We start from the raw sequence: 14,323 nt of genomic DNA on the forward strand, positions 1-14,323 counted from the left end.
CAAGCACTGTTCTTCCACTGCAATGCTGAGTACCTGTACAACCCTTCCCTTTCCTCATTCCTATTCATTAGTAGGGGAAGAGATAATTTTCTAAATTATGAGACATATATAGGCTGAGGAAAGAACTGTGAAGCATCCTGCCCTCTTTTTGATGGTAAATGGCAGAGTTTGCCCACGTTTTCCTTGGGAGAGACGTCCTGTGCAGCAGCTTGGCAGTGCCATTGCTCCTATGCACAAAGTTGTTACTGCAGCAACTGCTACTTCAGTAGCCAAACAGGAATTTTAAAGCTCTTAGATTGGTATTTTTAGCATTTTTTCCTCAAGATCTTCCATGTCTGTGACCTGTAGCCAAAGAAGAGTGAGAGGGTGGGGAGGTAGGCAATGGGGAGCATGGCAGTGTGTGGGATCTCCAGTCCTGGGTTGGGAATTCAAACTGAAAATGAAAGGCATAGCTCTTCTGGAGGCAGGGAGCCAGATACCAGCTGCATTCACATCACCCTTAGGGCTTGTTTCTCCAGGGACTGAAGTCATATCATGGCTTTGAGACTTTTTACCCTTATAAGAATCAGAGGAGTCAAAATGCAGCCATTGTGATACACACATGCACACAAATCTTACCTCTTCCTGCAGCTATCACTGGAGAAAAATACATTTGGTGGGGGACACCAGGAGAAGGCAGGACACCTAGAGAACCTCTCTGCCATGGAAGAGCTCATGGTACAGCAGCCCCTTCCCCTTCTACCAACATCTCTAAACCTGCTTAAGGGGCAGCTTTTTCACCAAGGAAACAAGTCCTCAGAAATTATGAGCATGAGGGAGGGGAAGTCTCTCTTTCCTCTGAAATCTGATATGCTGATTACTATTTATGTCTCTTCCAAGCCCTATTTCCTGCTAATTGTGGATTAATATGTACACAGCAGGCCTCTAATTTTCAATGACAGCTTTCAGCATGGCAGGCCATTAAGCCCCTGCCACGCTGGCAATCATTTTAAGGGTCTTTCTGTTGATTGAGGTAGTGCAGAGAGCTGGCAGAATTTTCACTAAAGCTGTGACTTTAAAGCAGAAGTCCTCAGCAGAAAAGTGCCAAAATTGGTGGAGGTGAGCATTTCTCTGGCCTCAGCTGCTGACATCTTTCCCCTGCTGCAAGCAGAGAGCCAGTATGGACAGAAGTGTGGACCACAGCCCTTAGCAGCATCTCTGCAAACTGGAATTCCCACACCACTGCCTGACAGTGGTTTGACAGCTGCTCTGAGCTGATTGCTTATTAATAACTAGAAGTACTACTAGAATAACCCAACAACTTCCCCAAGTGCAGAGGTAAGTGCTGTGTTATGGCCTGTACTGGTGCTGGCAAATCCCTGCAAGAGACGGCAGCACATTCGAGACGCTGAGCAGCTGCCCAGGAAAGACCCCAAGGATGAGGTTGTAGGGAGGTCAGGTCAGTCTCTTCTCCCAAGTAACAGGCATAGGACAAGAGGATATGGCCTCAAGCTGCACCAGGAAAGGTTTAGACTGGAGATTAGGGGGAAAAAATCACCAAAAGGGTTGTGAAGCCGTGTCCCAGGCTGCCCAGGGAAGTGATGGAGTCACCATCCCTGGAGGGATTCAACAGACATGTAGATGTGGCACTGAGGGACATGGTTTAGTGGTGACTGTGGCACTGCTGGTTGAACAGTCAGACTTGATGGTCTTAAATGTCTTTCCCAACCTGGATGATTCTATGGTTCTATGATATTTTGATGCTGGGGCTGTGTGGACTCAGTGCTTCTTCACAGAGTCCCCAACTCCAAGGAAGCATCAGAAATTATATCTATATGGGCATCTGACAAGTGGACATTTCTTTTTCCACCCACCTTTGCTTTTTTCAAGCGTAGAAGAAAAAAGAATGCATGCATGTCCAAGGCCCAGAGTATTGCCCGTCTTGGCCACGAGGTGGTAGTGCAACACAAGCTTTTTTGTTAGAAAAGTCAGCTGCAGACGAAAACGCATCATTTATTATGCTCATGGTAGGGCCATCCAGCAGGACTAACTTTTTGAGACACTGGTGTGCCTTGTCTTTCATAAAAGAGCATTTTCCTTAGCTACAGATAGATTAATTTCTTGGCAGAAAGATATATTCAGAACTGTGACAACTTCACTGTTTATCTTCAGTTTATTAAGCTGAAGCATATAAGCCTGTGCACTGGACTCAACAGACAACAACACACCATTCTCCATGTAAGCCAGTGCCTGTTTTTCTTAGCAGGACACCCTTTTGTTTTTACTGTGCTGCTTCCAGTCAACCAAGATGCTTGGCCCAAACACATGAGGTCTTACAGAAAACACGTTTGACATTCTTCTGCAGGAGCAGTGAGTGCCTTTGCACTCAGGAAAGCTGCATCTTTGGCTGGTTACTTTTGTGCAGCAAGGATAAGAGTAAAAGCACAGTGTTAAACGTCTTCTTGAGGTCTGTGCAAAGAGCCACTGCTACACTTTAGCAAACATGAAAATATCTTGTCTTGATAGCAAATTACTGTTCTGAGGGTGTAGGTCAGCTCAGTGCTACAGTGAATAGTACCAATAACATTGAATCCTTTCACAGCTAGAATCAACAGAAAGGTAGAGAGAAACAGCAGAACTTTGGGTGAGCCTCTCTGTCCTTTGTAGACATTTGCTGTGAGGCTGGAGTGAAGCCACAGAATGGCAGTGGCAGAAGGAGTCTGACACCCAGCACTTTCATATCACTCAAGCAAATCAAATGCTGTTTTATTCTATTCTGAATCACCAGATCAACACTGTTTTCACAGTCTGGACTACAGAGTAACACCTTACCTCCAAGATGCTCTCTTGACAGCTAATTTGGGGAGTGTTTAATGATACTAGCCATGCCACAACCCAACAGTATAAGGTTGCAATGTGGTAAATCAGGGGATCACATTTTGGAGCTCCTGAAAGAGATGAAGACATAAAAGCAGCCTCATTGGAAAATTCACTTTCAGAAGGACCACAAGTTCCTAATAAATAGGCTCCTATCTACACATGTATAACACATGTACCTCCACATGTGTAACACAACACGACACTCAACGCACCACCTGCTCTCTATTGAGTCTTACCCACACTTGTGCACATGTCCTCACCACCATCCACCTTAGTGCAGGGAACCTTCAACCTTTCTTCTTTCCTGGTCTGGTGGAAGGTGTCCCAGCCCATGGCAGAGGGGTTGGAATGAGGTGATCTTTAAGGTCCCTTCCAACCCAAACCAATCTGTGATTCTGTGAGGATTCTATGATTAAGACTTGAATTTAGCAGGGTGCTGTGGATAATTCAACCTAAGGCAGAAACTTTGACCATGAAGAATGGTTTGGTTTAGATTATATACATAGGCAAAGGGCAGAGAGAGAATCTCTTTGATCAGTAGTGGACTGCATGAGCCTGCAGGCAGAAATCAAGAGTTCAGCAGCAATTATCAGTGTAGCACAAACCACCGTGTGCCATTTGTTCATGGAATTAATGCTCATGCTAAATGAAAACGACAGATACATTCATTTGCTTTTAGGGATGGTAAGATCACATCATTAGATCATGGTAGTAGTATTTAACCACAGCAGATCAGGTTAACAAACATTCTGTACAGAGTTATCCTGACCATACAGTGTTGACTCTAATTCAGAGCACAGCTGGGAGAAATCTTTTGTGTAAATGAATTGTTGACTGAAACCTTCCCATTTGCAAGCAGTGGTAAATTCATTCTGATTTCCTGATGCATGCTGCCATGATTCTCTTTCTTTCCTGTATTGCAAAAATAGCACATTTTCAGTTCTCTAACCAATTCAGATCTGTAAGCATTTCTAAACTAGAACTGATCTGTCTGGTTGTCTAGAACTACTTCCCTAAATTACCTATTTTTACTTTAAGCTTTCCAAACACCAGACTGAATCCTTTCTAAATACAACACATTACCAGTTGGCAAAAGATCTAGAAATGGACTTTTGTTACCAAAAAAAACCCCTCATCAATCATATCCATATGTGAAATGTTCAGGATTCATGACATCTTCAGCATTAATTCTCAACTTAGAAACCTGGGAGGTATGGTGAGTCTGTCAGTAAGCTGTATCATGGGGTCCAACAGAAAGGTTGAAAGAGCACATGAAGCCAATTAAGGGCATTTCTTCAAGCTTTTTCTACTTGCTAGCCAGACACCAGCTTCATTTCACCCACTTCCATTCATGGAAGGAACAATTAGTATAGCCCTTGAAAGGAGATTACCAACACAGGCAGCATTGTCATTTGTCTCCTAAGAAAGTCCCTAGCTTAGGTAGACTCTGCTGGCCAGTTCAACCTGCAGGAAGACTGCAGACTGTAGCTGACAGTGACCCTAACCAGGTGTGTTTGACATCAAATATTGAATTACTGCACATTTAAATAGAAACTGGCCATTTTTGTACATCTAAAAACATTCAGATAGTCCAAAGTTTCTCCCTGACTTTCACAATGGTTTTCTTTTCCTGCACAGCTCAACCTTTTTAACTAGATGCAGATGCCTTTCCTGAAGAGGGAAACACATAAATGTGCAGCTAATTCATTAGGTAACACATCCTTTTCATGAGGATGCATGATCCTGCATATGCTCTCTGTTTATGCATTTAATAACAAGACTTCATATTGATTTTTAAATGCATATTTCTTTGCAATGGAGAAGAGTAATTGGGTAGGACCTAACAGAAAACTCCATAAAAGATCTCCATGGCCAGCAACAAACTTTACATCAAGCTCATTAGTGGTTTTCTGGGAAAATGTGTGAGTGATATGAGCAAGTGGTGAGTATTTGTATTTACATGAGCAAAATATGGAAGACAATGGATTTGTTATACTAAACATTAATTGTGGCCTGTTGTTTAGATCTCACATCCATTCCCATGTGGAATACAAAGGTGTGGGGTTTTTTAACAAGAGCTGTGGCTAGGGAAGTCCACATATCTTGGAGATATAAATTAGACTTGGAAATTTATGCAAATGCAATTATCTTTTCCCTTTGTTTCAGAATGAAGGAAACATCAAAAGTTCAGTGTGAGCAGAAACCATTTGTGAATGTGCTGACAAACAGAAACAAAACCTTAGGTTGAATTCAATTAAAAATTTTAATGACTAAATGACATTTGATAGTTTGAAAAAGATGAATGAATAACATATACTGAAAATGAGATTATAAGTGTAATTGTAGGAAAGTGATGCTAATTCACTGGTGCAGCATCTTAAGAGAAGGTTCAACTTCAACATCCCCGTGGAGAGCGTGAGACAATGTCTTTGCACTTAATGCTTTTCCACTCTTTTGCTGGGGTAAAAGAAGTTGCAATAGACTGATAAGCAAGATGCTTTACAGTCTCACAAGGAAAATGTGGTATAAGTGTCGTGAAGGGTGCTGACTGAAGGTGAGAGTCTCAGCTCATCAATCGGCTTCTCTTTGGAATGGGAAACATGTAAATATCCACGCACAAAAATAGACTCTAAAAAAATAAAAACTCCTTTGAGCACTGTATTTGTGGCACTAAATTTACATCTTATGTCTTCTTCCATAAAAAAGCATCATCAAAAAGAACTTGTGCCAGTTTTGTATTAAAAGGCCTGTAGAAATCTCTTAAAATTGCCTTCGTTGTTGGTAGCATAGGTCCCAGGCTTCTGTCTTCAGGTCTCCTAGTGTTTGATGCAGGGCTCTTTGTAATCAGAGCTTCTTGTTTCTCACTTAGAGGTCCTGTGGAAAAGCAGAGTATTCTGTCACAATCTTTCCCCCAAAATTTCGCCCACGCTAAAGGCAAATGGCTAAATCACAAGATTTGCCAGGGGAAGACAAATGGAATTTGTGTTAGCAGCAGATGATGCCTCAGAATATGAAATACAGGCTGAGATTAGTGAAATAAATCACTGCTAGTAAATATGGAAACAATATGTTTTCCCTGCACATTAATTAATCATCTTTACAACAAGCAGCAGAAATCATTTGTGGAGAGGAAATAAAGCTCTGTTTTCAGACAACAGAGGCATTGTATATAGATTCCTGTCCATTTTGGAGCTGCAATTATTTTACACTGTTACTTCATTTTATGGTGGGAGGTTTTTAAAAGCTTGATAGGAGCTCCACAAGCCTCGCTCACGTAAGCTCTTCTGTTTGTTCTTGAGGCTGTCAGTGGGATCAAAGTGGTACACAGGTATAGTGATGCTCCTATCCCAGGAAGAAACGTAAGCCCTTGACAATGTACTGCAGCAAGATAAAACCCCACAGACTTTTCCCAGCGTAAGCCATATTCAGGAAGAAGATGCCAAGATGCTCAATCTGCTACATTCAAACTTTCTCATCATCTAGACCAGTGTTTGGACCAGCCAGACTATTTTGCAGCCACATTTTCATCCTCTTGCTACTGTCAAATCAACATTGGGCAACATTTTGTCTGCCAGCATTTCTCCAAGGATTAGCAACAGATGTCTCAATCAACACAGCAAAAATGCAATTTCCCTCTTCTCCCTGGCTAGAAATGCAACCTTTCATCATACTCAGATTTAGATCCTGGATTGATGGTGCTGGCAACAGCATGTACACCACCATAGCACTTCAAGTTGTCTAAACTGCGTGGGATAGCTCTTGCACCTACGGAAGCCCATGACAAACAAGCCCTGGCTGCCTTCAGAAGCAAGACTGTCTTCCATGTGGTAAGATATATCCCCACATTCTCAATGGGTTTGAGTTTTTTTCCTGATATAGTCTTATTAAGGTCTTTTAACACCAGCCTTTCTATGACCTAGAAGAAAGGTAATGACAACTTTTTTTGCTCCTATCTCAAAGCAGCCAGAAGACACCTACCCAGATCCAGAAACTGGAACACCATGTGCATGGTGTACTTCACATTTGATGCATGATCCTCCAAGCGAAGAACGAGGATCTGATCCTTGTCAAAAACTGTCAGCCAGTCCAACAGATACACAACATAGAGCCCAACCTGCAACCTTACCTGTAAGCACAAAAAAAACCCCCAAGCAAACACAAATCAGTTAATTTTACACCACTTCTATCAGTAATAAACCAACCCTCACATCTGTGTCCTGGGCAAAAGTCCCAAATATGTGCTTTTGAGGAACCATAAAAAGACACTACCTCAATATTTTTTAACTTTCCTCTTGTTTTCAGTGCAGCTTACAGAAATCTTTGCAAAGGGCCTTTATACTGTTTAGAGGTGTCATTTTACTAAGGGCTTGGCTGTGTGCTTGCTGCTTCAGCCACGGCTCTGTGTACAAGCACTGCACAGAGATAACCGTATGCAGAAGGATGCTGGGCCACCTCACCCCTGTGCTCCTTGGTGTTTGGGATAACCCAGCCTTCACAGACACACTGAGGGCTTTCAGTCTAGCTGAAGAGCAGCAGAAGGCAAGATGTTAAGTCTTGCTGCCTTCTCCAGGCCCTAAAGTTGCTTACTTCACCTTGACTAGAGGCTGCATCAGATCCCACTGCCAGGAGTAGCACAAATGTTCTGGTTCGGTGTCAGGAATTAGGTTTCTCTGTATTTGTTTTATCCTCTGATTGCAATCACTACATTTAGATATAAGCTGCAGTAGCAGTGGCTGTGAGACAGTGTTAATGGTGCATTGTCTGGGTACGCAATGAGAGAGTCAGACTATATTAGACCAGAGATACAAAAAGGCAGTTTTTCAGCCTGTCCTGACATAATCTCTGTTTTTCTTCCCTCTTCAATTTTACATAACAAGTCGAAACATAAAAAGGGTAGCCTGGTATTCTTAAAAGTCCAGCCTCCAACTGTGCTTATAAATATTTTTCTAAATCCCTTTGGGCTCAGAAGAGAGGAACCTGAATCCCAAGCCATAAGCATCTTTCATAAAAGAGACTTAACATCTTCAAGTCGCATTACCGCAGAACCGCTGAAGTCAGACAACAGTTGTCTCTTTTGCTTCTTTCCCTGACTCATGTGACCTACACTGATACCCAAATTCCATTAAAATAAGCCACATTTTGAACAGTTGCTAAGTCTTTATTATCATGATGGATGATTCTGAAGCGTGTCTTTGTGTATAACATTAAACCTCCTTATTTAGGAGATTTCTTTATGCTTGTGCTACACAAGAATTTGAAACATCTTCTTTGATCAAAACAACACCCTGACACATAATAGTCCTGCCAGGGCAGCCCTCCAGCCCTCAGTCAATACCCCGTTTCACTGGACACAGAGGTCTACCTCAGTGATGGGGCTGGCTTGTGTCTCTCCTGGGAGATGAAGATGAGTGAAAGGCAGGCATCAGCTGCATGGAATAGTTTGGGATTGCAGCACTTCCCCACACAGGCTTAAACTCTTTTTTGAAGTTTTTCACCAGAAAGAAAGAGGAATTTTAACTACTACAGCATTTTCAGTTTTCTTGGAATCAGCAAGACTCCTGATTTTCTTCCCTGTACAACTTGTTGTACTGACTTCTTTTTCTTCACTGTTCTTCTGCCTCCTTTCATAAAGCTCCAGTGCTTCCCCCTATATACCAAAGGCATCAGTAGGGTTTCCTAAGCCATTCTCTCCTCCATCTAATCTATAGCTACACTTTCAGCTTGATCACCCTGACCCAATATGACTTTCTCTGGGTAATATGCTCTTCAGAGAGTCACAGAATGGTAGGGGTTGGAAAGGACTTCTGCAGATCATCTAGTCCAACTCCACTGCTGAAGTGGGTCCTCCACTGATTCTAAGCCAATAAACACTCCCTTCTTTACAGGTTAGCATCTATCAGCATTGGCATGACTATATTAACAAATGGCAAGCCAAAATTCTTCTGGTATAGTCACACAATCAGCAATCTAATGAGCTCATCACAGGGAAAACAATCCCTACTTTTTCAGTATATAGCAAACCATGCACAGGAACAGACTTTAGCAACTTGGCTGAAGCAGCAGCTAAAAAAGCCCATTGAGGAGCACAGTTAGCACTTGTGTGTTATTATGAACACCTGCTTGTAGCTCCCTGGAATGAGGCATCCTCTGTTCATTTCCAAAAGTTTCTTCTTCAGAGGGCAGCCTAAGACAACAAATGAAGATTGGTTCTGTGCCCTGAGGATGAAGATAAGAGGAAAATCTTTCCTTTTGGTTCTCTCTCTCTCTGCTTGTCTCTCCCCACACCGAAATAAATCCATTTGTGCAAGCAGATGGCTGGAAAGTACTGTGATACTGCCCAGAAGCAGCTTGTGTCTGTGGAGGTCCTGGAGGCTACCATCAAAGACGAGCAGCTCCAGTCTACCTGCCAAGGTAAGAGGAACAGTCTGTTTGCCCTACTGCTGAGGCTCAGGTCTCTGCAAGACACTCTTTTACGGTTGTTCTATTGAGTCTAGGAGGCAATAACTTCACCTCAAAGACAAAGAGGGGAATCATTCCCTTGGAGACCTTTACAGCTTGAGCAAATAACAGAGGACTGGATGGCAAACTGGCCAGACGTGATCCTTCAAGCCAATCTCTTCCAGACTGTTCTCTCTCCTCAAGCAAAATTTGAAGTCAGTTCCACACTAAGAATGTGAATTTTGGACTACTGAGCCTGTGACACTTATCCATTCCCTGCCAGCAGTCTTTTCCTTTCATCCTTTTCTGATGTACATCACTTTTAAGAAGAAATAAAGGTTTTCTCTGGTTATTGGTAGCCTTTTCTTGAGAAAGAATACATAATTTATTCAGATTTTGAGGGAATTTTGTACCACAAAGATCCTTGCCAGATCTACTTTTTGGACAGAACTGCAAAAAGCTTACAAATTAAACTGTAATCTTCACTAAATGTGCTCCCCATACTCTTGCACAATAGAAAGACTTTATTATTATCGTTGGCATTCATCAAGCAACAGACTGAGGAGACAGCTGAGCCAGTACATCAGCTTTCACATGCTCATGTATATATTTATGTCATCTGTTTACAAATGAACAGGGAGTAAGTTTTCTTTCTTGATGCTAATTGGCACAGAGTTTCAGTATTTTAATCACCTTGACACGACAAACCCCTTAAACAGAGGCAAGTGTCGGTGGAAATACGTACGGGCATGGCATTGTTCAGGGTGTTGTTGTAGACACAGGCTCTCAGGGAGTAATCCAGCATGCAATTTTCAAACAGCTGCAGTGATTCTGCCACTTTTTCATGAAAATCTTCCACGGATTTATTAGCACTTGCAAAGTACAGGTAATCGGAGTACAACCTGCAAACGAGATACGTGGGAGTAAACAAGAGAGGAAATGAAAGGGCATTTATGTGCAATGGCAAACAGTTCTATGAATGGAGGGAAATGGGGACATGTGTGCAACGTTGCCCCACCAACAGCCAGTTCAGCCAGTGACACATGTTCTTGTTCATTTTGATGAGTTTTGGTTCAGGGTAACGTCCACTCCAGGGAGTTGCTAAACACCGTCTCTGCTTTCAAGGTCGGAAGCCCTTGAGAACCTCATCTTGGTAATTGTGTGAGCCTCCTGAAGGCAGATGTTGCAAATATATATACTTTAAAATGAAATCTATGAGCAGTAGGATCTGGTCTTAGCTGACATTTGGTGCTCCACACTGGCACAAGTAGAACCAGTCCTCATCTTCAACGTTTAAAGGCTGATTTCAAAACAAACAGAGGAATGGGATGGGTTAGAAAAAGAGATTTTTATGTGATTACCAAGCTGTCTGCCATCAAGAGTAAGAAAGAGTCCAGACTTCCTACTGTTTTTGCAGAAAGCTCTACCTCCAATCCTGCATTGCCTTTGCATCAAAAACTTTCAATTTACAGTATTCCACCTCTTTTATTTAAGCTGAAATACTACAGCTGGGTGAATAGTTCCCATTCACGCTACACTCTGTAGTGCTGCATTCCCCAAGCAGTCCCACCTCTGCTTTCAGGACGGTAGGACATGAGTCCACACATGTTTGCAGCTTGCAAGGCAAGTCGAGCCCTTGCATCAGCTGCTGCTGTGAGCAAAAGCCACCAACAACAGGAATTAGTGTCTGAGTTACAGCAGAAGAGCACTCCCTCGTTACGGTGTTTTTAGCACAAGTTTCACTGTTGCTTAATATCACTTTAAGAAGATTGTCTAAATCCAAATCCCTTTGGAGTGGTTGTGGTGAAACAACCCAAAACCTGCAGGAAAGGAAAATATCTCCTTTAGCATCAATCTCTGAAATCTTGATCAAACTTTTCCAAGACAAACACGGTTCAAAGAGACGAAGGAAATGCTCTGACATTGCATAAATATTACATCTCCTGAACATCTTTTAACTTTCTTCCATGTTCAGGTTTAGAAACTATGGCCAGAATCCCAATAATACCCCAGGATTTTGGAGCTAATTTTGTAAGACTTGAAGAGGAGTCACTTCCCTGAGTGTGTTTGCAGCACAAATACTCTGTTTCCACTGCACACATCCCTAAAGAGAATTCCAGAGACCTTAGATTTCATCCCCTTTCAAAAGAAATAAACCCTCAGGTGTCTGAAAAATGATCTAACAAAAATCAGATTATTTAGGTTTCATTTTATTGCTGCAGTAACCTTTGGTATTGCACTTTATTTATTTATTATCTTCCCCAGGCTTCCACAGGTACTTAAAAATTCATCATTTAATTTAGAAAGTTTAGGCCCTAATCCAGCAAAGCACTTAAGCACAGGAATAGCCCCTCTGCACTCATTATTTATGATTGTTTTGCAAGAACAGGTTTTTAATTCCCATATGAAACAAATGAAGACTCTCTGTTCATTTAAAAAAGGAAGAAAAGGGATACATTTGTTGCAGGATGCTTTTAACTCCACTTTTATACACTTTTAAAATGAAAAATCATGGCAAACTAGAGAAGGTTGGGCAGAGGCACACAGTGCTATCTATAGGAGTCACAAAGGAAGAAAGACAATGACTTTGAGGGACTTTTAAGTTGTTTGAGTGATGCCCATCGGGGCACAATCACAGCACCACATATGTCCTGTCCCTCTGCCATAGCAGACCTTGGGTCCCTCGTACTGCACCCACCAGAGAGCCATTCCCATCTGTGCAGGGTATGAGGACAAGTTGAGAGAAGCTATGGGGCAAAGCCGGCCAACTTCAACTAAATTAGGCACACAGAAGAAGAGTGTTTACATCAACAACACTCAAGGCTTGCCTGGCTTGTCCTAGGAAAGGCAGGACTGGCTCCTGGCAGAGGAGATGAAAAGCTTCTTGCTGGAGGAAACCAGACATCAGGCATCACATATAGCATGGACCTGGCTGCAATTTCATTTAAAAGGTTTGATAGGATTGCTTAGTATTTTAATTGTCCATTAAAATAAATGCATCACTCTAAAGACTTGCTGACATCTTAGGGAAAACTACATTCTTGCAGATGAGTTCTTTCTCTGCAGGGCAGTTGAGATTTTACTATATTTCTTTCTGGTTTTAATTCTGGGGACATCTGCCTGGAAATAAAACCTTTGCTGATTGGGTTTTCAGTTACTCTGGCTATCTGAAGCCGTTACCTACAGTCACCATCCGCTAAGATGGAAGAATGGCACCATGGCATCCACCATCACAAACCTTGATGTCCTTCAAACATCCCCTGGTGAGGGAAAGACCAGACCCTTTGCAGGTTTGATCAGACCCTATATCCCAGACCCTGTGCAGCACACATGTCCTCCTGGCAACTGCGAGCCAGTGGACCTGCCTTTTCCAGCCCAGCTGCTTTTGCTCCTGTAGCTCAGATGAGCTATTGGCAACAAGGACAGAGGGACTCGGAAATAAAAAGCAGCTAATTTATCATAAAAACAGTAAGGGAGAGGAAGCTGACTTCTTAATCTCATTCCTGGCTGTTTCTGAGGCTTTGCCCTGGAGCACTGACCTAGCCCTGAGTACTCTGAATATCCACATAGAGCTACAGAGAGAAGGAATTCACATCCCCTTGGCTTGATCCTTTTAAACTCTGCCTCCATCCTCTCCTCTCTCCCCATCACCCTCAGAGGTGCTCCTTCAGAGGACACAGTGGAAAGAAATACCCTAGAAATCTGGAGGAATATTAGAGAGAAAAAGCAAAGTGCAAGTGGAAACAAAGGCATTCATTCCTGGTGAGCACAACAGAGAACCATCCAACAACAGCCCACACCTTTGTAAAAGCAGAGGCCAAGGGTGTGCAAGCTAAAATTGCCTAGTGAAGCTCTATGCCAGTGCTTCACCAAGCATTTCTAAGATTAAAAAGGTTTATGCCATTTGCTGACTCTGGAGCTACTTTCAATCTTTTAATCAGTTTGAACAGTACATCCCTTGAAGACATAAATCTTACTATTTAACATGAATTGAAGCATTTCAGAGGACCAGCTATGCTGAGAACTGTGCCAAACTCAGTCGAGTGAGCCCTGCTGAGTAGCAGGGTGTACTAGCTCAGCTAATGAAGTTTTATTGCTTTTGGCAAAGCATAAACTATTTTTTTTCAGAGGAGTTCAGGTGTCCACACGTGGCACTCACTATGGCACTTACACCCACATGCTCCTCTTTAAAACACTATCACAATTACAGATGCCAAAACACACAGAGTAAAACCCCTTGGCAGCTCTCACCATAAACCAAACAACTCTGAGAAATACCATGTGAAGATTTGTTTGCATTCAAGAGAGCGAGGGCAAAGGAAATTATTACAGTAAGAAAATCATCTTGTGGACTTTAGCAACGTGTTCTTTGCTCACCTTTCAACAGGGTCTCTCAGCATGATGATAAGTTTGGCATTTGGTTGGAAGGCATGGATGAAATCCTGGATTAAGAAGGGAGGTTCTCCTTCAGTACTGTTGTCATAAAAGAAAATCCAAGCGTTGTTGTCCCACATGGTCGAGGCACTGGCCTCCCCTGGAAATTCAAAGCATGTCCACTAGTAACTCATTCTTTGGATTGGAGGGGAAATCAGCTGAATTGTGAACTGGTGTAGACTGATTAAAACTGACCCTATTAATTTCAGCATAGTTTGGCTCTTGCCAATCGATCTGGCTGATGCTCCCCAGAGCCAGAGCAGTCACACTGCCTTGCACCTTTGTGAATGTAGTGATGGCTAAGGAAGGTTTTATATCATTCCACCTGAAAAATTACTGTCCACTGACCACACTGCTTCCTACTTGTGGTTAACACGAGCAAATACAATTGGTCTGGGCTTACAACACAAACAGGATAGTTGGTGTGTCTGTGTACTAACCAGCTGAATTTTTTCACTGCAGATTGAAATGTCCCTTTCTGAGAATTACCCATGGCCAGAGCTTTTTTACATAACTACAACTATTCATGGAGATTATGCCAAAGACAACTATTAACTATTAGACAAAAGGTCCATAAAACAAACAGCACATG

At 42.4% G+C, this 14,323-nt stretch overlaps 1 protein-coding gene across 2 annotated transcripts in view; it reads right to left on the reverse strand.

Annotated features, from left to right (window-relative positions):
* Positions 1 to 5,134: 5,134 nt before the first annotated feature.
* Positions 5,135 to 14,323, reverse strand: part of CHST15 (carbohydrate sulfotransferase 15) — a 45,010-nt gene continuing 35,821 nt past the window's right edge. For both annotated transcript variants that reach the window (XM_062001548.1, XM_062001549.1), the window contains exons 5-8: positions 13,675 to 13,831; positions 10,043 to 10,199; positions 6,838 to 6,985; positions 5,135 to 5,733 (exon numbers count right to left, since the gene is read on the reverse strand). In XM_062001548.1, coding sequence (XP_061857532.1) covers positions 5,543 to 5,733; positions 6,838 to 6,985; positions 10,043 to 10,199; positions 13,675 to 13,831 — 653 coding nt within the window. In that variant the 3' untranslated portion in view covers positions 5,135 to 5,542. The remainder of the gene's footprint in view (positions 5,734 to 6,837; positions 6,986 to 10,042; positions 10,200 to 13,674; positions 13,832 to 14,323) is intronic.

Source organism: Colius striatus, chromosome 8, assembly GCF_028858725.1.
Source record: "Colius striatus isolate bColStr4 chromosome 8, bColStr4.1.hap1, whole genome shotgun sequence".
Classification (NCBI taxonomy): domain Eukaryota; kingdom Metazoa; phylum Chordata; class Aves; order Coliiformes; family Coliidae; genus Colius; species Colius striatus.